General features: G+C 38.4%; 2 protein-coding genes across 5 annotated transcripts in view; one reads left to right on the top strand and one right to left on the bottom strand.

Moving 5' to 3' along the window:
- Positions 1–22,642, bottom strand: part of GTPBP8 (GTP binding protein 8 (putative)) — a 69,924-nt gene that overhangs the window by 40,438 nt on the left and 6,844 nt on the right. The window contains exons 5-6 of one of the 3 annotated variants that reach the window (XM_035000166.1): positions 21,809–21,927; positions 16,150–17,094 (exon numbers count right to left, since the gene is read on the bottom strand). In XM_035000166.1, the coding sequence (XP_034856057.1) occupies positions 17,013–17,094; positions 21,809–21,927 (201 nt within the window). In that variant the 3' untranslated portion in view covers positions 16,150–17,012. Of the gene's footprint in view, positions 1–16,149; positions 17,095–19,416; positions 21,623–21,808; positions 21,928–22,642 lie in introns of those variants that run through there. The other 2 variants (XM_035000167.1, XM_035000165.1) reach the window with 2 other exon arrangements.
- Positions 217–13,418, top strand: NEPRO (nucleolus and neural progenitor protein). Of its 2 annotated transcripts, none has more exons than XM_035000163.1 (9): positions 217–388; positions 2,245–2,399; positions 5,424–5,503; positions 5,890–6,021; positions 6,431–6,508; positions 7,174–7,535; positions 7,682–7,743; positions 10,492–10,745; positions 12,778–13,418. In XM_035000163.1, the coding sequence occupies exons 1-9, from the start codon at positions 286–288 to the stop codon at positions 13,238–13,240; spliced, it is 1,689 nt and encodes a 562-aa protein (XP_034856054.1). In that variant the 5' UTR covers positions 217–285; the 3' UTR covers positions 13,241–13,418. The 2 variants fall into 2 exon arrangements, with proteins under 2 accessions (XP_034856054.1, XP_034856055.1); XM_035000164.1 differs by lacking the exon at positions 217–388 and adding an exon at positions 675–842.

Raw genomic sequence — 22,642 nt, forward strand, 5'->3', positions numbered from 1 at the left:
AGTAGTACTGGGATGGAACTTCCCCCAGCCCCCAATCCCAACCCCTCCCAAGTGATTCTGATACGCGGCCAGGTTTTGGTGAGCAGGGACTGGACGACCATCCTCTCCAGTCCACTATACTTGGTCCACGATTTGGGGAAGGTCCCGCCCCCACCTCCGGGCCCCGCCCCAGTCCCACCCCTTGCCCTCTCCCTCCCCTAGATTTCCTCTCTTCTCCCCTCCCTCGGTCGCTTCATTAGGTCTCGCCCAGCTCCGCCCTTCCCAGCCCCTCCCCGGCCTCCCAAGATGGCTACGGTGCTGCCGGGCCTGGAGCCGTGGAACCGCGTGAGAATCCCGAAGGCGGGGAGCCGCACCGCAGTGACCGTGCAGGACCCCGACTCGGCTCTGGGTGAGTGAGGGGCCCGGGGAACGGCAGACGCTTCCGGAGGAGGTGTCCGGCCGGGCCGGCGCACGTGCGCGGTAGGGGCGGGACTTCCTGAGCCCGCGGGACCCTGGGAAGGGGCGCGGGGCAGGACCGGGCCAGGGCGCCTGGGCTCCCGAGCTTGCGGGGAATCTTGTGGGGACTCTGGCTTGCTTTGGAATCCTCCATTAAACGCACTGTGCCTACCGCACGGCCTGGCTGGAGCGACGAGTGCCCAAGGCTCAGCCCCGCGCCCAGGGGGGCGGAGAGGTGGACGCAGCTAGCGTCGGGGAGAAGTGCTGCCTGGAAACCCTGTGCTCGCTCAGCCAGCCAGCAGCCCCGTTCGCCCTGCCGTGTTTCCTGATCTTTTAGGAAGGCGCTGGGGCACTCTGTACTTATACTGCGGTCTTTCTGGCCTCCAGTGCCTCATCTGTAAAACGGGGTTAGTGCTGCCTACCTATCACGGTTGTTGAGAGCATCTAATGATGTCATGAGGGGAGAGTGCTCTTAAAGTGTTTTATCCGTGGCCCTGCTGTTTTTTGGCAGTAGGGCCCAATAGTTAGGAGCTTGGCTCAGGAGCCAAATTGGGTTTGAATCCTGGCACTTGGCTCTGCTGGAGTTGGGCAGGTTGGGGGGTGTCGTTATTTAACCTTTCTGTGCCTCAGCTCATTTTCAAATGCGGATAAACCTAGTACCTGCCTCATAGGGCTGTTTTGAGGAAGCGGTGCTGTTAGAAAGCATTTGGAACAGTGCCTGATACGATAAATGAACACTCAAGTGATAGTTAATGTGAAATACAGTCTATCTAATCATCCCATCCTCCTCACCATCCACCCAACCAGTGCAATTTACAGATTAATCTTCCTCTTTCTCTATTAAAAAAATTTTTTTTTTTAAGATTTTATTATTTATTTATTTGACAGAGACACAGCGAGAGAGGGAACACAAGCAGGGGGAGTAGGAGAGGGAAAAGCAGGCCTCCTGCGGAACAGGGAGCCCGATGCAGGGACCTTGGGATCATGACCTGAGCTGAAAGCAGACGCTTAACGACTGAGCCACTCAGGCGCCCCTCTCTATTAAAAAAATCTTTAACAGGATTTCTATTAGGTGTGGAAATTCAGCAACTCCCCATCCTCCAAGCAGTCCATTCTGACTTCATATAGTTGGGGACAAAATAAAGTTCTCCCTGTTCTGTAGGAATCTGCCTTTGTCTTCTTTCCATCTGGGATGCTAGTGCTACCCTTAGTACCACAGAGACACACATTAACTCCATCTTCTACTTCACACCTTTTCAGACTAGGAAGGTGTTACTTCGTTCTGAGCGCCCTGTGTTCAGTCAGGCATTCATCAAATGTAACTTCCAGTTGCCACAGTGGTTTCTCTTACCTGAATATATTCTTACCTGAAAGTAGTACCCACATACTGCACCTTTGCTTTTAAGAGTATGAGTTTATCCATTCTGCCTTGCTTATGTACATAACAAAATAGGGGATTTAGAGAAGTCTAGAACATGTACCCCGCCATCAAAGTCCTTAGGTGTAAGTATACACCAAATGACTGCAAAGTATTCATATGAAAGATTATTAAAAATCATAGTAAAATGTGATACAAAGATATTGTTTAACAGATGTTCTCTTAGTGATTTCTGGACTTTATATCCTCGGTCACCATTTTCCATCTTTTCACATACTTAGAATTGTTAATAATGTTCTTATAGTTAAAGCTGATTATATGAATTTGTTCTTAATCCCCTTAGTAAGGAAAGATGTTCCTTCAGGGTATTTTTACATAATAAACTTAATGTAGAAATACATACTAAGTTTTATTAAATATCTCTGGTTTAGACCTTTGTGTTGCAGCTGTAATTAGAGAATGCTGTCTTGTTACACTGTCACTGAAGAGCCAGACCTTAGATGCAGAAACAGATGTGCTATGCGCAGTCCTTTACAGCAATCACAACAGAATGGGCCGCCACAAGCCCCACTTAGCCCTCAAACAGGTAAGGAGGAACATGTGTTTACGACTCAACATGCTTGCTTGATGAAAATGAAATCACACTGCCACTTAGTATTTTGTTATTATGGGAAACTCAGTCAGTTACTTGTGACTTAATAGATCCTCAGTCCACAGTTGCATGTGGGCTTTCATTTTTTTTTCCCCCTGAAAGCATTTCAAAAAGCAATTTATTTAGAAAGGAACTGTGTTTAATTCTTTGCCAGTCTTGCTTCTAGTGGGTAATTTTTATGAAAAGTTTCCATTATATATAATCTATAATTACAGTACTTTTGCCTAGTTCACAGATACAGTGATTTGAGCAAGACGAAGTGTTGGATTAAGAAACAATTTCCTGAGTGTAATCAAAACCCTAAAATCATAAAAAGAACAAAGTTGTGGTTTATATATTGTGGGGCATATAATCTAATCAGTAATATATTTGACTAAATGGCTGTATAACAATTTATAGAAAGTGGTTTCCTGTAATTTTTAGAGTTTAAGACAAAATTGGGCCCTCTAGTTTAGCGATTATTAGGGTTCCTTATAAGCTCATAAATTCATTCACCTTATTAATTCTGCAGGTATTTTTTGTAACTTTCTATGTGCTAGGCACTGTGCGTGGTGTTCGGTATACAGGGGTGAAACACAAATTCTCTAACTTTACAGATTTGTGCCCTCTGGTTAATTTTCTACTCCCATTTCTTAAGGCAGAAAGAATGGAGATTTCTTCATCAAAGAAAGATCTGGGAGCGTGGTCTTTCCCTAAGTTTTCTTTGCTGGGGCAGCTTTTTATCTCCTTAGGAGTCTTTTACTCCAAAACCAAATTTGAATGTATTTCAAGTTGAACATATTAGATTGAACCTATTTTTCCTCCTGGCTTCCAAGCTACGAATAATTATCTAATCAGAAAAATTTGGTGTTCTGTTTTCTCTGCTTCTTCCTTTTACATAGTTCTCCCATTTAGTCAATTGATCGGTCAAAACTTTCTCTACGTCTAGACCCTTTTAGTTCTGGCTCCATCTTCTTTCTTCGGAACTTGTCAACTTTTAGTTGTCTTGCTATCCTAATTGATCTTTCCTCAACTCCAGTCTTTCCTATACTCTTGCATATCCTATATGCCAAATCCAGGTTAATCATCGTAAAACTCGGCTTTGATATTTTTAATGGTTCTCCACTGTCTCCTGAATAAAGATGAAACCTCTCAGCTTGGCTTACAATATCCTCCATAATATGGCCTTTTCAGTTTTCCTTAGCTCTCTCTCACCTTCATGTATTTTATATTCCAAGCAACCTGAACTCTTCACAATTTCCCCTGCTCACCACGTTCGTTCTCTCACCTGACTTTTGCTTACCTGGTCCTGTACATTTAGAATGCCCAGCCCCTCCATCTCTGCCTGGCAAAGGCCTTCCCATCCTGCAAGTCCCATTTCAAGCCGTCTGGCGGTGATAAACTTCTTCCTAAGGTGTAGCATGAGTGCATATTGTGATAATCTCATTTTAAGTTGCATTTTTTGATAATTAGTGTAGTGGAACTCCTTTTTTTTTATGACTGTGGGCTATTTGGGCTTCCCCTTTGTGCTACTCTTATGGTATTGAGCATGGTCCGCATGTGGCAGTTATTTGTGTAATGTTTTATGTCCCCTGCCGTTCCTTCGAGTAGGGAACATGTTTCATGCTGCTGCCAACTACCATCTCCATTCCTACTACTGCCTTCTGTCTGCTTAACATTTCACTGTTCACACTACTGTCATCTACTTGATTTTTTTCTCCCTTCAAAGAAAGCTCAGTAGTAGAATTAGCCTCCCATCATGTTCCCATACATAAAGCACAGAAAATAGTCTTGATTCCTCTTTCTGTATGACAATACTTTGGGTTATGAAGACTGTTCTTATGTTCCTCCCAAGTGTTTTATCATCTTGGTTTGTCAGTACTTCTCTCCTAGTGTCCAGAATTAAAAACTGAAAAGATAGGAGCTAACCCCAAAGTATTTGAAGACTATTGCTTCCACTGTTCTGAAAACTATGCTGTTATGATAGAATTGATACTTAAATTTTTAGTAGCATGTATCTAGCCTTAGCAAGATATTATCTTTGCCAGTATCAGTGCCCATCCAGATTATTACACCCTTCAAAGTCTAGATGCAGTCCCACGCGTGCCCTTCGTGTGGTATTTCCTGAGGACTACAGAATTCTTACCACATTTTGTATAATGCATAGCTTTTACCTTTTTTTTTTTTTTTTAAATAAAATGCTGTTGGGTGCCTACTTAACACTGCAAAGTACTGAGTTACAGTGGTGGATAAAATAGATGAAATATATTGCCCTCGTGGAGCTTCCTTTGTAGTTGAGAGGAGAAGGGCCATTAGTCAATCAATCCATGGAATGTCAGATTGTGATAAGTGCCATGGAGAAAAATAAAGCAGGAAAGGGAGGGGTGCTGAGGGGATTGCAACTTTAAATAGAATATATCTTTTATTTTAGTATTTAAAAATTTTATGTCTTATTTTTACTACTAGATTTTTAGCAACAAGAGAATGGGAAGTGTCATATACTATTTTATTTCCCAGCAATCCTTGCATATAGTAGGTGTTCAGTATACTTTTGTAAAGTGAGTAAACCAATCACTTCCCTCATTTCTGTGGCCATTTACAAACTGCTGAAATTTAGCGCTTAATTAATTTACTATCATGTTTTAATAGTTTCATTATTAGAAAGTGTGTTGCTTCAGAAAAATCTTGAGAATAATCTCATACTTAGTTCAGTGCCCTTTATAACATCAAGCACATCCTGACATATAGTAAATTCCTAGTTATAACCTGATTTGAGAAATTTGTTTGGCTGGGTTAATTTCAAATCTTTAAGGAGGGGCAATTGCTTTTGAGCTACAGATTACTTTACCCTAAAACAGAGGTATTCACTTGTGTTGAGTGTATTTCCATACTTTGAACTTTTGCATTTCTTTGCTTTCCTGGTCCTATCAGCGGCTATGTCTGTATTATATGAATTTGAGCTGCTCTTCCCCCTTTCAGGTTGAACAATGTTTAAAACGTTTGAAAAACATGGATTTGGAGGGTTCAATTCAACATCTGTCTGAGTTGTTTTCTTCCAAGTAAGTGGTCCAGTTGCTTTGTGATGGGCTGTGTGGTGGGCTTGGGACCTCATGGTCTTCAATGTGATCTCCCTTTGGACTTTTCTTTGCCTGGTGTGAGGATATAACCCAACTGAGGAGCTTACAAATTTTGTTTTAATAAGCGGCACCTGGTATTTGTGATAGTCTCTCCTCTGTTGGCTTGTAGGAGGGACTGGTATGACACTGAAATCTGCGTCAAGATAGATTATATTGAAACATTGTCTATCAACTCCAGCGAATTATTATTGAACATAACTACTTCAAATTGGGCTTTCCAGCTCATCTGTGCTTGAAAACTGCTGTGTAAATGCTTTATAAGTAATGAACTTTAAGAAAGAAAATAACATTCTTTTCCATTTTTGAAGTGAAAACCAGCCTGTAACTACCAAAGCATGTGTCATTCCCAGTCAACCGGTGGTTGAGCTGGTGCTCATGAAGATTTTGGGAGCCTGCAAGTTGTTACTTCGCTTCTTGGACTGTTGCTGCAAGACATTTCTGTATCCTTGATCAACTGAAATGCTTTTCTGAATTGGAATTGTTTGGATATATTTAATAGTATTTCTGTTTGAAAGCTAGGAGATTTGTAAAAGTTATAATGTATTCTTAAAATTTTGCTTCTTGGCCTCCTTTTCCTAGGAATTGCCTGATACATCCATTGCCAGAGACTGCCAGTCTCCATCTAGCATGTGTTATCCTAAGGGTACTGACAGAAATTCTTAATCATAGAAGCTAAGTAATGAGAACTCTAGCAGAGTGCGTATTACTTTGTTTCCATGATTGAAATAGAATGTTTTAAAGCTTTAATTTCTTTAAGAAAATTGTTGCCCATCTGTTTCTTTCATAAATGTAACTTGTAAAATCCAAATTACTTTGGCTTTGTTTTCCAACTTTAACTTGATTCTGCAGCTTGACTGTGAAACACCTTGGCTTGCAAGAATTCATTATTTTAAACCTTGTGATGGTCGGGCTGGTGAGCAGGTTATGGTATGTATGTATGTACCTTTGAAATCCTTCATTTCTTTTTCATCTAACTCAGCCTAGGTTTTCATATTTGTTTTCCCATGGGATGCTGATGGTGCAGGGGTTCCATTTCTTCACTTGATTAGAGTTTACTTGGGGTGGATTGGGAACCTAAGTTGATGGTTAGGTCTTTGATGTCTTAACCTGGGTCTCTCAAGTACTATTTCCAATCATCTTGTTTATTCTGTTTATTCTTAGAGGTAACATTAGAATTACTAACAGCTAACATATTATTCTTTTCTGTAATGAAAATAACTTTAATTTTTGCTGATTATAACAATAATACATGCTTATTTTAAGACATTCCAAAAGAACAGAGAAGATGTGAAGAACCTGAAACTTGCCTAAAATCTCACCATGTAGCTAAAACCTTATACATAAGATATTGACGCATATCCTTGAGACATCTTCCCGTGGAGTACTTTATTTAGTTTTAAGTAACATTTTGTACTTGGATTTTTCTGTTTGGGCTGGACTAATCTAGCTCTTCACAAATATGTGCTAGAGCATTTTTTATCTATAGTGGCAGATAGATAGACGTTTATTTTCAGCTTTGAATCTGTTGTGGTTATTACATAATCTGCAAATTATAATTACAGGCTAATTCATGACCTCCTCTCTTTTTCTAGGGTTCTCTATAAAGGTGTTTTGAAAAGGCTGACTTCTTTATATGAGCCATTGTTCACATTGCTTCAAGAGGTCTCTAGGATTCAACCACTGCCTTACTTCAAAGATTTTACTTTTCCTTCTGATATTGCTGAATTTTTAGGACAGCCCTATTTTGAGGTTTTTAAGAAAAAAGTGCCTACAGCTTTTGCAGCTAAAGGAGTAACTAAATTGTTAAATAAACTGTTTTTAACAAAAGAGCAATCACCAAGGTCTAGCGAAGAAACTGTACTCAGAATTTCCAAAAAAGCTAAACAAATGAGGATCAATACACAGAATAATGTGGATCTTGGACAGCCAATAAAGAATAAGAGAATCTTCAAAGGTAATTTGCTTTTATATAGCAAACTCTTATAATTCCCTTTATTTCTTTTCTAGTAATTTGGCAAGAAATGTCATATACTTAAGAATTCGTTGATTTGAAAATAGTATGCCTAAGTTTTTGTATCTGTGGTCTCTCCATCTCTACAGAAAAGTCATCAGAATTTGATGTGAGAGCTTTCTGCAAACAGCTGAAACACAAAGCTATTCAGGTTTGTCTGGCTTATATCACTATGGCTTACGATTTCTGCTAATTTGTGGAGTAGATGCCATTTACCTAGGGCAGAGATTGTATCTCTGTTTTTATCCCCAGCTCTCAGCATAATGCCACCTTAGTTTTCAGCCTATGCTTCTGAATGAATAGAGGCACTCCCAAGGGACTGAGTGCATCCAATAAATTTGGGTTAGAGAATGCCTTCAAAAACATCTTACTCAGTTTCGCTAGAATTTTAAAGTGTCACTAGGATCCATTGTAGGTGTGGATTTTATTAACAGTATGAGCTTTGGGGGTGCCTGGGTGGCTCAGTCAGTTTAGCGTCAGACTCTTGATTTTGGCTCAGGTCATGATCTCAGGGTCCTGGGATTAAGCCCCGCATAAGCTCTGTGCTCAGTGTGGAATCTGCTTGTCCCTCTCCTTCCCTCTCTGCTCCAGTCCCCGGCTCATGCTCTCTCTCTCTCTCTCTCACTCTCTCAAATAAATGCATAAAATCTTAAAAAAAAAAAAAAAGTATGAGCTTTGTAGTCAGAAATGGTTTGAGTCTTGGCTTTAGTTGGTACTAGCTGTGTGACCTTAAGCTTCTTGACCTGCCCACACCTCTGTTTTCTAATATAGTATGCCCCCCATAGGGTTATGCAGTTTTCATGCATGTAAAGTCTTTGGCACAGAGTCTGGAGTATGGTAAGCACTTAACTGTGGTTGGATGTTATTAGCTATTCTCATCATTGTTACTGTCATCCTCATCTTTTGTCATGAGGCTTCTCTTTCTTTCCCGGTTAGGCTTCAAGCTTTAACATGATTCCTCTTAGTCAGTGTCTGTAAATTCTGTTCTGGACCTAGCGACAGATAAGTAAAGTACATCAGTGTCACCCACTTTGATGTGGTAATTACTTGACTTCTGTTACCATCTGTCAGATTGTTTTCTCCTGGTTTCCTGCATGGATTACTTCTTCTTTTCTATTTAAGAATTCTTAATTGGGGCGCTTGGGTGGCTCAGATGGTTAAGCATCTGCCTTCAGCTCAGGTCATGATCCCAGGGTCCTGGGATCGAGCCCCACATCGGGCTCCTGGCTCAGTCGGGAGTCTGCTTCTCCCTCTCCCTCTGCCTCTCCCACTGCTCATGCTCTCTCTCTCTTTGTATCTCTGTGTCTCAAATGAATAAATAAAATCTTAAAAAAAAAAAAAAGAATTCTTAATCATTTCTGATAAGTCAGAGTTCTTTCTTGAATGTTTACAATGATTCCAGCTTGGATTTATATTCCATCCGATTTATGAGTTCTGGAGGGAGGAATCATCATCATCATCATCATCATCATTGTAGTCCTAATAATAGCAAATACATATATTGCATTTACTTTTGAAATGCTTTATGTGTGTTAATTCCTATAATCCTTGCAAAAGCCCTGTGAGGCTGGTGCTATTATTATTGTTTCCATATTTCAGATGAGAAAATCGAGGCCTAGAAAGGACAAAGAACTTGCTTAGGCCACAACACAAGTACAGGGCAGAGCTGGGATTTGAACACGGGCAGTCTGTTTTCACAGTCTCTGTTCTTTACCATTATATCAGTTCCCCAAATTGTTCTGTCAACTCTTTCTCAAGAACTATGGCTCTCTGACCCTTGAAAGTTCTGCAGTCCATCCAGCTGTTTTTGGGTGAGCTGGTTTTAAAGCTGGTTGGTTGGTCAGCAGCCCTTGTTCATGACTAATCACTACCACAGTTTTAGCAATTAGCACTAACATGCTCAGCTTGCTTCTAAGGTAAAATTTCTTTTATCGATCACCAATGCAAAGTATTGATAGGTCTCTACTTTTATATTTTCTACTACTTTTTAATGTTTTTCTTGAAAGTGAGAAATTTGGAAGAAGTTTTGAATGAAGGATGAAAGCAGACCTAGTAAGTGGCATATTTTCGTAAACACTGAAAGCTGCTACAATTCACACTTTACTTGACATAGAAGGATGGGGTTAAAGAGACAAAGGTGCCACATCAAAAGATGGTTGAATTGGAAGTGTTGTTCAGTTAAGCATTTTTAATATACATTCAGCATCATCCCTGTCTTCATGTGTTTTCAGTAACATTTATGACCCATCATTGAGGAGGGTAACTCAGGGTATGGAAATAAGTGAAAAACAAATATGCAGTAGTCTAGTAGTATCAAGGAAAAGGGCTCTTCAGTCATTTTTTTTCCCCTACCAGATAGACTTTGACCAATATTTATTCATGTAGAGTTTCATTCTTATGTATAGATTAAATAGATATCTGTTAGAATATTTATGTTTCCCATCTGAATTCAGTTATAGATGGGATCTGTTGTTGCATAGAGGGGGAAAAAAATCTTGTGTTAGGAGCGGTGGGTAAAAAATTAAGTTGTTTTTTTTTTAAATTTAAATTCAGTTAGCCAACATTAGTTTCAGATGTAGAGTTCAGTAATTCATCAGTTGCGTATAACACCCAGCGCTCATCACATCCTGTGCCCTCCTTAATGCCCACCCCTCTCCCCTCCAGCAACCCTGTTTGTTTCCTATAGTTAAGAGTCTCTCATGGTTTGTCTCCCTCTCTGATGGCTTCCCATTAAGTTTTTTAAGATAAAGGAAAGCACAGTGAGCTTTAAAAAACTTTTATTTCTTTTAAAAAGACATTTTCTAATTTTCATAGTCAGTGAGTCAACTTTTCTCTGTTGTTATATATTTATACATCAGTACCAAATCCAATATATTTTTCTCACATTTCCATGTTTCAGGAGACCAACTTTAAATGTTCTCAGTCCAAACTAAAGGCAACCAAACGTTCTTCTCAGAAAGCAACAGGAACTCCCTGTGCCAAAAGTTTTGTGCAAAGATTTCGAGAGGCTGAGAGTTTCATTCAACTTTCTGAAGAAATCCAAACAGCAATTTTGTGGTGCAGGAGCAAAAAACTCAAGGCGCAGGCCTCCTTTCTGGGTAACAAACTTCTTAAAAGTAACCGGCTCAAACATGTGGAAGCTCAAGGCTACAGGTAGGTATATAATAAGAATTATATTCCTTTACTTTTTCTGTTGTATAGGGCAAAAGTATATATATTCAAGTCAGCTTTTTTAAAAATGGGATGGCCAGTAGCCCTAGGGGAGCTAAAAGAAGGATCTATTCAAACTGCAATTTTGTTTGCCTTTGTTGGGCACAGCTGTATCATTGGGAAGAAGAAAGTTAACTTGGTTAATTGGATTTATTCATTTATGTTCTTCACCATTCCATTTGTTCATTCAGAAAGCCTTAGGAGTGTCTGTGGTATACTAAGCCTGGGGATACATTGTGTAAGACTTAATCCTCATGGAGCACTAACTCTTCACTCTTGCTCTAGTAGGAGAGACAGCCAGTCTGCCCACAGCTTCAGGGCAGCAGAATGAGGGTGTGAGAGCAGAAGGGTCTGCCTCTTACAAGGACACACACCAGACTCTGGGCTTAGGGTCAAGTAATGTTCGTTCATGGGTGCCAGACTCCCCATGTATTGATTTCTTCCTTTTCCTCTGATTCTTAGATTCACAGAACTGCTTAAGGATGGTTTTCTTTGATTGTGAGCTAGTATTACTTGAAGCATTACAATGAAGTTAGACACTTCAGGGTTTTATATTTTTATTGAGAAACTAATAGATGCCCATGGTAACAATTTTAGACAAATGGCTGTAAAGATCAACAAAAACAAGTTTGGATTAAGAGTTGTGGGAGAAGTTGTTAAGTATTCCTAAGGAATGAATTGTTGGAAGGGTTTCTACATTAGGGTCCTTTAAAGACCTGTAGCCATCTAAAAAGGATCTATTCTAGGATGGGAACTCAGCCCAAGATGGAAAAGGGGTAGATGAGACAGAGATGACAATAATTAAGAGTTAGTGAGAAGGGTAACAAAGTGGTATTTGGTTAAACCATTATTCCCTTCCCCACAAAAATAACTGTTCTTTCGTACTGCCCTGTTTTGCTGTTTCAATATGTTATACTTACAGTACATTTTAAATTTGCTTATTGTCCATGATAACTCTATGAGGTAGGCAGTATTATTCCCATTTTGTAGCTGAGGACATAGGGGATTTTGCTCAGATTGTTACAGCTGGAGATCCAGAATTCAATTCAGATCCTCTGATTCTTCTGTTTTCATTTTTTTCTATTTCCATTTCAATTAGGAGGTACACTTACCCTCTCCCCACTTAAAAATCACCACTTAGAGTTAAGACAAGAAAAGGGTTTAGAAACTGATCTTGAATTACTACATTATAAAGGGGTTTCCTCAAAGTTGTGTATTTATTTAAAAAGGAAAAGGGGAGAGTGAGGGGGTAGAAGTTACGGGTCCATGCTAATCTTTTGAAATCTATCACAAACAGTGAGGCAGTTAGCAAGGTACTGATGTACCTTGTCGCAGTATACCTTATTCAGAAGCAAAACACCTAAAATGATCAGCTATTTGAGTTCTGAATTCCCACACTTGAGGAAGATGTAAGAATCACGATTAGGGCAGCCCAAGGTGTCAGGTGGTCTATGCCAGAAGCTCTATCTTCTCATTCTTAGATAAACTCCCTCCCTCACCTTGATTCCTTTTCCTTTGTTCACTCCCTGATACAACATGAAGTTGTTTATCCAGATATGGATTAATGCATCCAGGCAGATGGTTCTCTTTGTGATATATCCTTTCCCCAGTCCACTCCTATTACACTATGGACAGTTTAGCAGTTATCAGGGAGAGGCTCTGACACTAAAGTGTGCAGGTATCTCACCATTCAGCTACCTTGCCAGGCAGTTGTAGGAGGTACTTTACTTTGGGAACATAAGGGGGACATACTTGGCTACAGTCTGAATCAGAGGGAAGCTCTGCTCTGAAAACACAGATTTGGGTTGAAGCTCCTATTTTCATATTTCTTGTGATAATTCTGGGGTTGTACACAGGCATAGGGCTTGTAAATACATTGTCTTTTCTTGTGGGAGTTGGTAAAAAGGAGACAAAAGTTTTTGAAAATGTCTTTGTGTCTTAATCCCAGATTTTTCCTTTCTCTTGTCCTTTAAAGTTTGCCAAAGAAACTAGAATGCATAAAAACATCTATTTGCAACTGCCTTCTTCGTGGCTCAGGAATCAAAACTTCAAAGCATCATGTGAGCCGAAGAAGATCTCAGAATAGATTTTTACTGGAACAGAGGAAACTACAGAGAAAGTTGCAGTTGACTCTCTCAGAGGCCATTCAGCCATCCCCTCAAGGGACTCAGAATGCTACAGATAGTAGTAAATGGAGACTCTCGCACTGTACAGTTCATAAAACTGATCTCTACCCTAACAGTAATCAACTCTTGAGTAGCAGAGTTTCAAATCCTGTTATAAAAACTAAAGAGAAACAAATTCATGAAAACCTTATAGGAAGCAATGAAAATGAAACTGATTCATGGACAGTGATGCAGATGAACAAACATAATACATCAGGAACCATTAAGGAGACAGATGACATTGATGATATTTTTGCTCTAATGGGAGTTTAGATGTTCATTTGTGAGACATTTAAGTGCTTAACAAACTGGTCCAGTGTCCTGCTGTTTTACACGGAACTGCTGAAAAAAAATTTGGAAAGACTTGGAAGTACGACTTGGACTCAGAGATGAGCTACCTTAGTGTAACGTTGTACGGCAGTTCATTTCAGTTCAATAAACATTTATAGTAGCTCTGTGTCATTTAACTGACAAGTATTTGAATATTAAATAGTCAAATTTTGAGTTGGACTTTGTACCAGGGGTTAAGATGAAAAAAATCTACCATATCCTATCCTTGAAAAGCAGATATAATTCCTTGATTAAAGCTGTAAAACAGCTGTCCCTGAAAAACAGAGTAATTTTATGATTTACCAGGGAATTAAGAACTGAGTAATTAGGTTTATAAAAGCCCACTCTGTGCCTTAGGGTATATGGGGAGTCAGGTGGGGTGAGAAGTATCAAGGAGTGCTTAAAAGGTCACTTTGGTCTTAACTGGCTTCATTGTAGATAAGCCCATCTCTGAAAACCAAGACTTGTAGCTTCTGATGGTTGTACTGTCTTGATTATAAATTAGAATTGATCATCACAAGGGTCTAAAAAATTTTGCCACTGTGTTCTCAGGGGCTGGTCACTACCATATTTCACTTCATTTGTTTACCTTATCTCACAGGAGGGCATATTAAAATGCTTTTGGAGTTCTCCAAAAATTTTTGGGTTTTTCTCTGGTTTACTTATTTGGGTGCTAGTGACTGATTCCAAATAAACTTTTTTTCCAAAAAGGATGTAAGGTGACATGTGGTTATACATGATATACAACCAGGATGACAAAGTAGAAGTAGATAAGAAAGTTAAATAAAAAAATAAAGCTTGGTTGACATAACATAGACCCAGGAGTGAGGCCACACAAATCTATAATTTAATGCTGATGCTGTCATCTGGTATTTTTATATTGTTTGTACCATTGCTCAGAGGGTGGATCTTACATATTTTCAAATATTCTAGTTTACTAGAATTAGGTCAGTAAGCTTCTATTTGTTAAGAAGGTTGTAGCCTTAAGTTTTACGTTATATGTAGATTTATAGAAAAATAAAACAGGGCGCCTGGGTGGCTCAGTTGGTTAAACGACTGCCTTCGGCTCAGGTCATGATCCTGGAGTCCCAGGATCGAGTCCCACATCGGGCTCCCCCCGCTCAGCGGGGAGCCTGCTTCTCCCTCTGACCCTACCCCCTCTCATGCTCTCTGTCTCTCATTCTCTCTCTCTCAAATAAAACAAACAAAAAAAAAACTTAAAATAAATAAATAAATAAATAAATAATAAAACAGTGCCCCAGTATATATCGCACCCTTGTTTTCCTTGGCCATCCTTATTCTATTTCCGTTCCATTCTTTATCTGGCCTTGTTCTTTCTGAGATAATGACCTGAGCTGAAATCAAGAGTTGCATGATTTTCCCACTTACCTATACTGGTGGTTCTCATACCTTAGGCTGTTTTGAGAATCACTTGGTGGGTTGTTTAAAAATGCAGATTACCTTCTGAAGAGACTGATTAACACAGCCAGGGCATGGGAACAGAAGCCTGCATGACCTCATGACCCTGAGGTCAAAACCCAAGCTGAGATCAAGAGTCAGATGCCCAACTGCCTGAGCTACCCAGGTGCCTAGAAACCTGCATTTTTTAACAAGGAGCTTAGGTGATTCTGATGCAAGTAGTCTGCAAAGCAGAGAGAAACACTGTTTTAGCTTCCTTCTTTCTGAAGCCTTGCTAAACATCCTGGTTTACTTCAAAGTTCTTAATAAATTGCCTGGGTGGCTCAGTTGGTTAAGCATGCAACTCTTGATTTCAGCTCAGGTCATTATCTCAGGGTTGTGAGATGGAGCCCACGGTGGGCTCCGAGCTGAATGTGGAAGTTGCTTAAGGTTCTCTTTTTTCCCCTCTCCCTCTGTCCCCCCGTCCCCCCCCCCCCCCGCCCAAAAAAAAAAAAAAAAAAACTACTGTTAGTGTCATCATAGTGAATACCAAGTTTACTGCTCTGGTAGCATTAAAACACTCAGGTTATTCATAAGAGCACTGTGGTGAGACCTCCCATACCAAATCCTCTTGGCCTTAGTTCAGCCACTCCTGTGGCAACCAGTTTCCAGTAGGAGTGGACAACTGCACTTTGCCTCCTGTTCCAGAGACCTCTTTCTTCCTGCTCCTTCTGACAAGTTGCAGGAACTGCTTGGCACTTAGGCATGCACAAGCTGGAAGAAGTGTGGAGCCACCTTCTCCCTACTTCAAAGACAACTCAGAGGCACATTTCCTAAGGCTCCCCAGAAGGTCCCTCAAGATCAAGACTAGTACCTATGTGATGTCCAACTCCTGCATCCTTGATTGACTTTCCTTTCTTCTGTTTCCTTTCTCCATCACTCCCGTACCCTGGGATCACTTCCCAAATAAACGACTGCATGCAAACTTCTGTTTTGGGCTCTGCTCTTAGAAGAACCATGGCTAAGACAAGCAGTAAAGTAACACTGGCAAGCAAAATGATGACTTCTAAGATTAGTCTATTGTAACCATATATTTTACTTTGTGAATGCCTACATAAAGTTTTTTGTTTCTTTTTAAAAACACTGCTGGTTAGAATAGACCAGGGCTATCAACTATAAAGCTGGAAACATAATCATAATAGAATTCCCTAAAAAAGCCACAAACTTGTTTTACAGCCTTAAATTTTTATCCAGGGCTACTGCTATAATTTTTTAGTATTCAGCCTCACTTTGAAAAGCTAAGCCACTTACATGTATACGTCAGTAGCATCTTCATAAAAATCTTTTCTGTTAACTTTAGCTCAAAGTAAGGCTTTATCTTTCCATTCTGAATCTTACTGTACAATTCTAAACTGGTCCATCAACTTTTTTCTCCTGCTTTTTGCAAATATCAGTGTTCTCACTTAAAACTAGTTCTTGGTTTTTGTCTTTCACTAGAGAAAATGTTACCACCTCTATGACAAGAGGTTTTCTGTGATAAGTCTGAATTTTGCTGTATTCTTGGTTGGTTTCACTTCACAATAGAGTATTCAGATATCTTTTACACATACAATACTATTTTAACTTCTATAAGCTTTGTGAGTTATAAATGAAGGGCAGAGAAATCAAGTAATTTGCCCAAGACCCAATATAATAAATATTAGAACTGGAACTTAAATTCTGGTCTTCTGATTCTGAATCCTGTGTTCATTTGAAGGTGAATGATCCCAGTCTGAAATGACTGATGTTTCCAGTATGGACTGACTGAACTTTTATCAAGAATATTTTTTTTTTATATTCAAATAAGGACTCAGAAAAAAAGATAAATTACAGGCATAGAGAGAAGCATTTATCTTCCATCTACCTATAAATGCTTAATAGAAAAGTAGCCCCTTTTTTACCTAGCCCATTTTAATACTTAAATATACATAATAGACGTTGTCTTTAAAAGACAAAAGCCCAATAAAAACAGGGCAAATCCTTCTCTACATAGTAGTAAATAGGTTTTCACATAATGGACTTATATATGCTCTTGTTTGTCAATATGTTAAAATAGAAACACTGTTAAAATAGGAACAGTATCTGTTCTAATGAACTGCACAATTTATTTATAAACTTTTTTTTCCCCACCACAAATTCATTCTTGCTTTGGGAAGATGCAGGTTTTAAAGATGAAATTATGCTTCTGCAAATTATAGATACACAACATTTAAAACAATGTTGAAATTCTATATGTTCAACTCCAGTTGGCAAAAAGAATTTTGAATCTTCAGCTAAACTAGAGGCCATCAGTCTTAAGATTTCCTGTTATATTTGCTATAAAGCATCTCAACAGATGGATTCCAGAATAGGTCACAGAACTGTGAGAAGAAAAGAAAAATTTTCTTATTTCAGATATAGTAATATATTTGAATTCATCTAACTTAAAAACTGCTTAAAAACTCTTGAGTTCCACGTATGAAACCGAATGTCTTAATTTGTTCTACCTTTCCTCTCTTCCACCAGCCTCTTGTATTCGAAATCTGATGATCCACGTTATCTGATCAATTTCCTTCCGGATCCTAAAAATTTCACCGTATCTACAACTTTGCCTTTTATTAACCAGACTAAGTTTTTTTTTTTTTAAATTGAGGTATAATTGACACGTAACATTAGCTTCAGTTGTACAACATAATGATTAGATACTTGTATATATCGTAAAATGATAGCAGTAAAGTCTAGTTAACATCTGTCATCAAGCATAATTATAATTTTCCTTTTCTTGTGATGAGGAATTTTAAGATCTGCTCTCAGCAACTTTCAAATATGCAATACAGTATAATTGTCACCATGCTATATATCTCAATGACTTGATTATTTTATAACTGGAAGTTTGTACCTTTTGATCCCCATCACCCATATCTCCTATCCCCCAACCTCCACCTCTAACAACCACCAATCTCTGTATCTATGATTTTGCTTTTTTGTTGTTTCTCAAATTCCACATATAAGTGAGATCATATGGTATTTGTCTTTTCTGCCTGACTTATTTCACTTAGTATAACCCCCTCAAAATCCACCCATGTTGTCACAAATGGCAAGATTTCATTCTTTCTTATGGCTGAATTGTATTCCATTGTATATATATCCACACTTTCTTTGTCCATGCATCTACCAATGGACAGTTAGGCTGTTTCCATATTTTGGCTATTGTAAATAATGCTGCAGTGAATGTGGGGGTGCAGGTATCTTTTTTAAATTAGTGTTTTTGTTTTCTTCAGATAAATACCTATAAGCGGTATTTTGGGATCATATGGTAGTTCTATTTTTAATTTTTTGAAGAACCTCATACTATTTTCCATAGAGTCTGCACCAATTTCATTCCCAACCGTGTACATGGGTTCCCTTTTCTCCACATTCTCACCAATGCTTGTTATTTCTTGTTTTTTTTTTTTGCCTTTTTGATAATAGCCATTCCAATAGGTGTGAGGTGGTATCTCATTGTGGTGGTTTTGATTTGCATTTCCCTGATGGTTAGTGATGCTAAGCATCTTTTCATGTTTTCATCTTTTCCTGTTGGCCATGTGTGTGCACTCTTCGGAAAAATGTCTATTCAGATCCTCTGCCCATTTTTTAATCAGATTTTTTTTTTTTTTTTTTTGCTATTGAGTTGTAGGAGTTATGTATTTCAGATATTAGCCCCTATCAGATACATGATTTGCAAATACTTTCTTTCATTCAGGAAGTTGCCTATTCATCTTGTGGATGGTTTCCTTTGCTGTGCAGAAGCTTTTTTTATAGTTCACTGTAGTCCCTCGTGTTTATTTTTGCTATTGTTGCCTTTGCTTTTGGTGTCGAATCCAAAAAATCATTGCCAAGTCTGATGTTAAGGGCCTATGTTTTCTTCTAGGAGTTTTATGGCTTCAGGCCTTACATTCAAGTCCTTAATCCATTTTGAGTTAATTTTTATGTATAATGTAAGACAGTAATCTAAGTTTCATTCTTTTGCACGTAGCTCTCCTGTTTTGCCAACACCAGATATTGAAGACACTGCCCTCCTCTCATTGTATATTCTTGGCTTCTTTGTCATAGTGACCATATATGTGTGGGATTATTTCTGGCCTCTCTATTCTGTTCCATTGATCTATGTGTCTTTTTTTATGCCAGTACCATACCTTTTTGATTACTGTAACTTTACAATATAGTTTGAAATCAGGGACCATGATACCTTCAGCTTCGTTCTTTCTCAAGATTGCTTTGGCTCTTTGTGGTCTTTGGTAGTTCCATACAAATTTTAAGATTGTTCTATTTCTGTGAAAAATGCTATTGGAATATCTTCTATTTTTGCCTTTTATTTCCTAGACTAAAAGTTTTGATTTCTTTAGTTTATTCTTCTTGTGACAAAGATTCAACAACCTTGATAATTTAGACCTTTTTTTGTCATTTTAAAAAATCATCATCACCATTATTGTGTCTATTACTGTCTACTCATCTTACTATATCCATCCATATGCATCCATCCATTTGTCAGCTGGAAGTGACCACATGGGTTCTCAGGCTACATGGACTTTTATGAATACACTATGATTTTTATGGATACAAGAATTGTATATACCTGCATATAAAACAGGTAAAATATTTTCAGCTGTACCCCTAATTCCCTTCTTGATAAAATACAGCATTTTAGACTTTTTGACTAAAGCTGCTTGCTTGAGAACAGCCCATAATGATTTCTGGGTTATAAGTGAAGTTATATAGTTTAAAGAAGAAATACAAGTTGGACTGTCCACACATTAATTATGGCATCTTGAACTCATTTGCAACATTTCTGTCAATGTTGTAATGTGATTTTCTTTGTCCTTAGAGTCCATTGTCTTTGCTTGGAATTCCACTATATAAAAAGCAATTATACTGTACCTACTTACATATTTCTCCCATGAGTTATACAGACAGACTGATCCCAACATCAATTTTTAGGGGCTCTTCACCATTTACACATCTCTACTCAGCTCGGGCAGAGTTCTGACATGAAGTTCAGCACTTAACTTTTGCCAAAGCCTTAAAGGCCAAAGCTTGCTGGCCTATACTTCCACCTTTCTCCTATAAGGATTATAGGAAGAGAAGGAAATAAAACCTGACTTATTTTATCATAATTATTTCATGAATAGGCCAAACTTCTTTCTGGAGGGATGGACTAGGACTTGGTCATGCACATAAAGCCAAGGAATGTATATAACTCTACTTTCTGAATTGGGTTTTGAGAGCTACAAAGTCCAGTCTGCCAAATTCCTGTATGTGGTCACTATATACAATGAATGTTGAAGTTCTTGAAAGTCACCAGGCTCCTGCATCTCAAGTCTTAGACTTGAATGGCTTCCGCAGTGCCTTGGTCACTTACGGCAAGTACAATGGCAGCAGTGATTCCAGGGTCATACAGCAGAGAATGCTGACATATCTAAAGAAGTGAGTATCTTTAAAAAATACTGAGAATCTGATATTCTGGGTTGTTGGCCTAACCCTGCTACTTACTGACTTGGCAAGAAAGGAAGCTAACATTTATGATGTGTCTGTGTGTACATCCATTTTATTTGATCATTCTAACAATCACATTTTTACTAGTGAGAAAACAGACTCAGAAAATGAAATAAGTTGCTTTGAAATCTATAGCCAAGAAGTAGAAGAACCATGCAAAATCAAGGCTGTCTGACCCCAAAGCCCATGCTCTTTCTATTTAAACCAATACCTCTCTGCAACTTATTTCATTTCCTTGACCTATAACCGTAGCTGGAAATAGGGATGTTTACTGTGAGGACCAGGTAAGTATTATGAATGATGTAACCTTCCCCAAGACCATCTGTTTTCAGATAGCTCTAGTTGTTCTCAATGTCGAGCCACCGTCTAACCTGATTGGTCTGATGGCATGTAGTTCAAAGCTATGTGGAACTACTGCTAGATCATTTCCTTGTTTGGAACACTATAATTCTATTAATGTAGGTCAAGAAAACATTGTCAGTTTTTCCCCAGCCCCATTAAACTGTTAATTCAAATTCAGCTTATAGTCAACTAAAGATTAATTTTTTTCCCCAATAAATGCTGCTGTTAAGCCACAGTCATCTGTCCATCTTATGTTTGTGCTGCATTTTTAGTGATGGTCTCACTTCCTTCTTATTAAACAGTTAAAAGAAACAGCTATTCTTCCATGACAATGCTCAGGGCTCTAAGAAGTAGGATTTCATTCCTGCCCCTAGGAGTCTCCATTATACAGATGGGACACAGACAAATGAACAGGATAAATACTTGAATGAAAGTCAAGGGAGAAGAGCATTTTGTAGGAATGACTGAATGAAGGATTCTGACAGGCACGTTCATAATTACAAACAATTTAAATGTGATCTGGATTGGTAGGACCTTGAATGACTGATTAGGGGACAGTTTCATATACAACTGTTACTTGGTTTAATTATTTCTCATAGCAAATACCATATTGCTTTCCTCAAAGAAGTTAGAGTAAGAAAATCCTATGGGAATGGCACTATATCTCTGCTCCAGTACAACGTACTTACCATATCCAAGGTATAAGCTAAAAGTATAGACTCATGTTTCATCACTAAACTCTATCAAATATCTCAAAATTGCCAGCTCTAGAAATAACCATTCTGTCTCTACCAATGCTTAATTCTAACTTATAAGAAGCATTTCTTTATATTTGGTCTCTTTAAAGAAAAATTTTTATCCCTCACAGCCTGCATGGCTTTCTACTATAGAGATAATTTGTTTTTCTTTGAAATTGAGAAAAGCATGGTAGTATCTTTATTGTGGCTGTTATTTAGCTGATTTTAAAAAGTAAAAGTTTTCACTTCTGCTGAGATCTAGGATTGAGCTAGGCTGCAGGGAAGATCCAGCAGGAGCCTGCAGAAGGAGGACAAAATAGAAGGAAGAAAAAAATAAAAGTGCTGATGGGTTGTACCAATAAATCATGGTTAAGTGCATAGTCTTCCAAACTCCTCTTATTTTAAGTGATACCTCAATTTAAGAAACACTATATAATACTAAAGGATGTTAGTACATAAAGTTATAAAATAATTCAACTTTTACCTTATAGGAAACAACTGAGGAAAACATCCTTGTGTTTCAGTGTCAACAAATTTCTGGATCTGAAGCACTTGTTTTAAAAGATGTCCCCTGGAAGATTTGTCAATTTTTGTTAATACCATCTGTAAGAAAACAAATACTTAAGCATTAGAAATTAAGTCTTTTTTAATATACAGTTTTATACATTTTAGCTACAATTTTTGTTTAAAGATTTATTTATTCTAGAGAGAGAATGAGTGCATGGCGGGGGGTGGGGTGGGGAGGGAGAGGGAGAGAGAAATCTTAGCAGACTCTGGCTGAGCATGGAGCCCCATGCAGGGCTCAATCCCGCAACCCCAAGATCATGACCTGAGCTGAAATCAAGAGTCGGACGCTTAACCAACTACACCATCCAGGCACCCCTAGCTACACATGTTTAATAACAACTAGGTGATCCTTGTAAGTTTCTTAATCTCTCTATACTTACTTTTTCATCTATAAAATAAAAGCAACACTCCCAAAAGGAGTTACCATGAAGATTAAATGAATTAATGTATGCAATGTATAAAGCATATACTACGTGTTTGCTGTTTAATGGTGCTTTAACTACACAGGGCCAACATATCTTGGATTCAAGACTAGTGAAAAGGACCCTTGAGCCGTATTTGCAATTGACATAAAACAAATTTCATATGATCACTATATATCTTATGTTAACTAAGACACATAATATTATTAGGTTGATCCATATAAAATTGCCAACTTATAATCATTTTTGACCTACAAAATGGTTCTGCCTTATATGTAATAATATAAAGGAGAAACTAGAAATCAGGCTATTTGTATCTTATATCCACT

This window comes from Mirounga leonina, unplaced genomic scaffold (assembly GCF_011800145.1).
Source record: "Mirounga leonina isolate KUSES-001 unplaced genomic scaffold, KU_Mleo_1.0 Mir_115, whole genome shotgun sequence".
NCBI lineage: Eukaryota > Metazoa > Chordata > Mammalia > Carnivora > Phocidae > Mirounga > Mirounga leonina.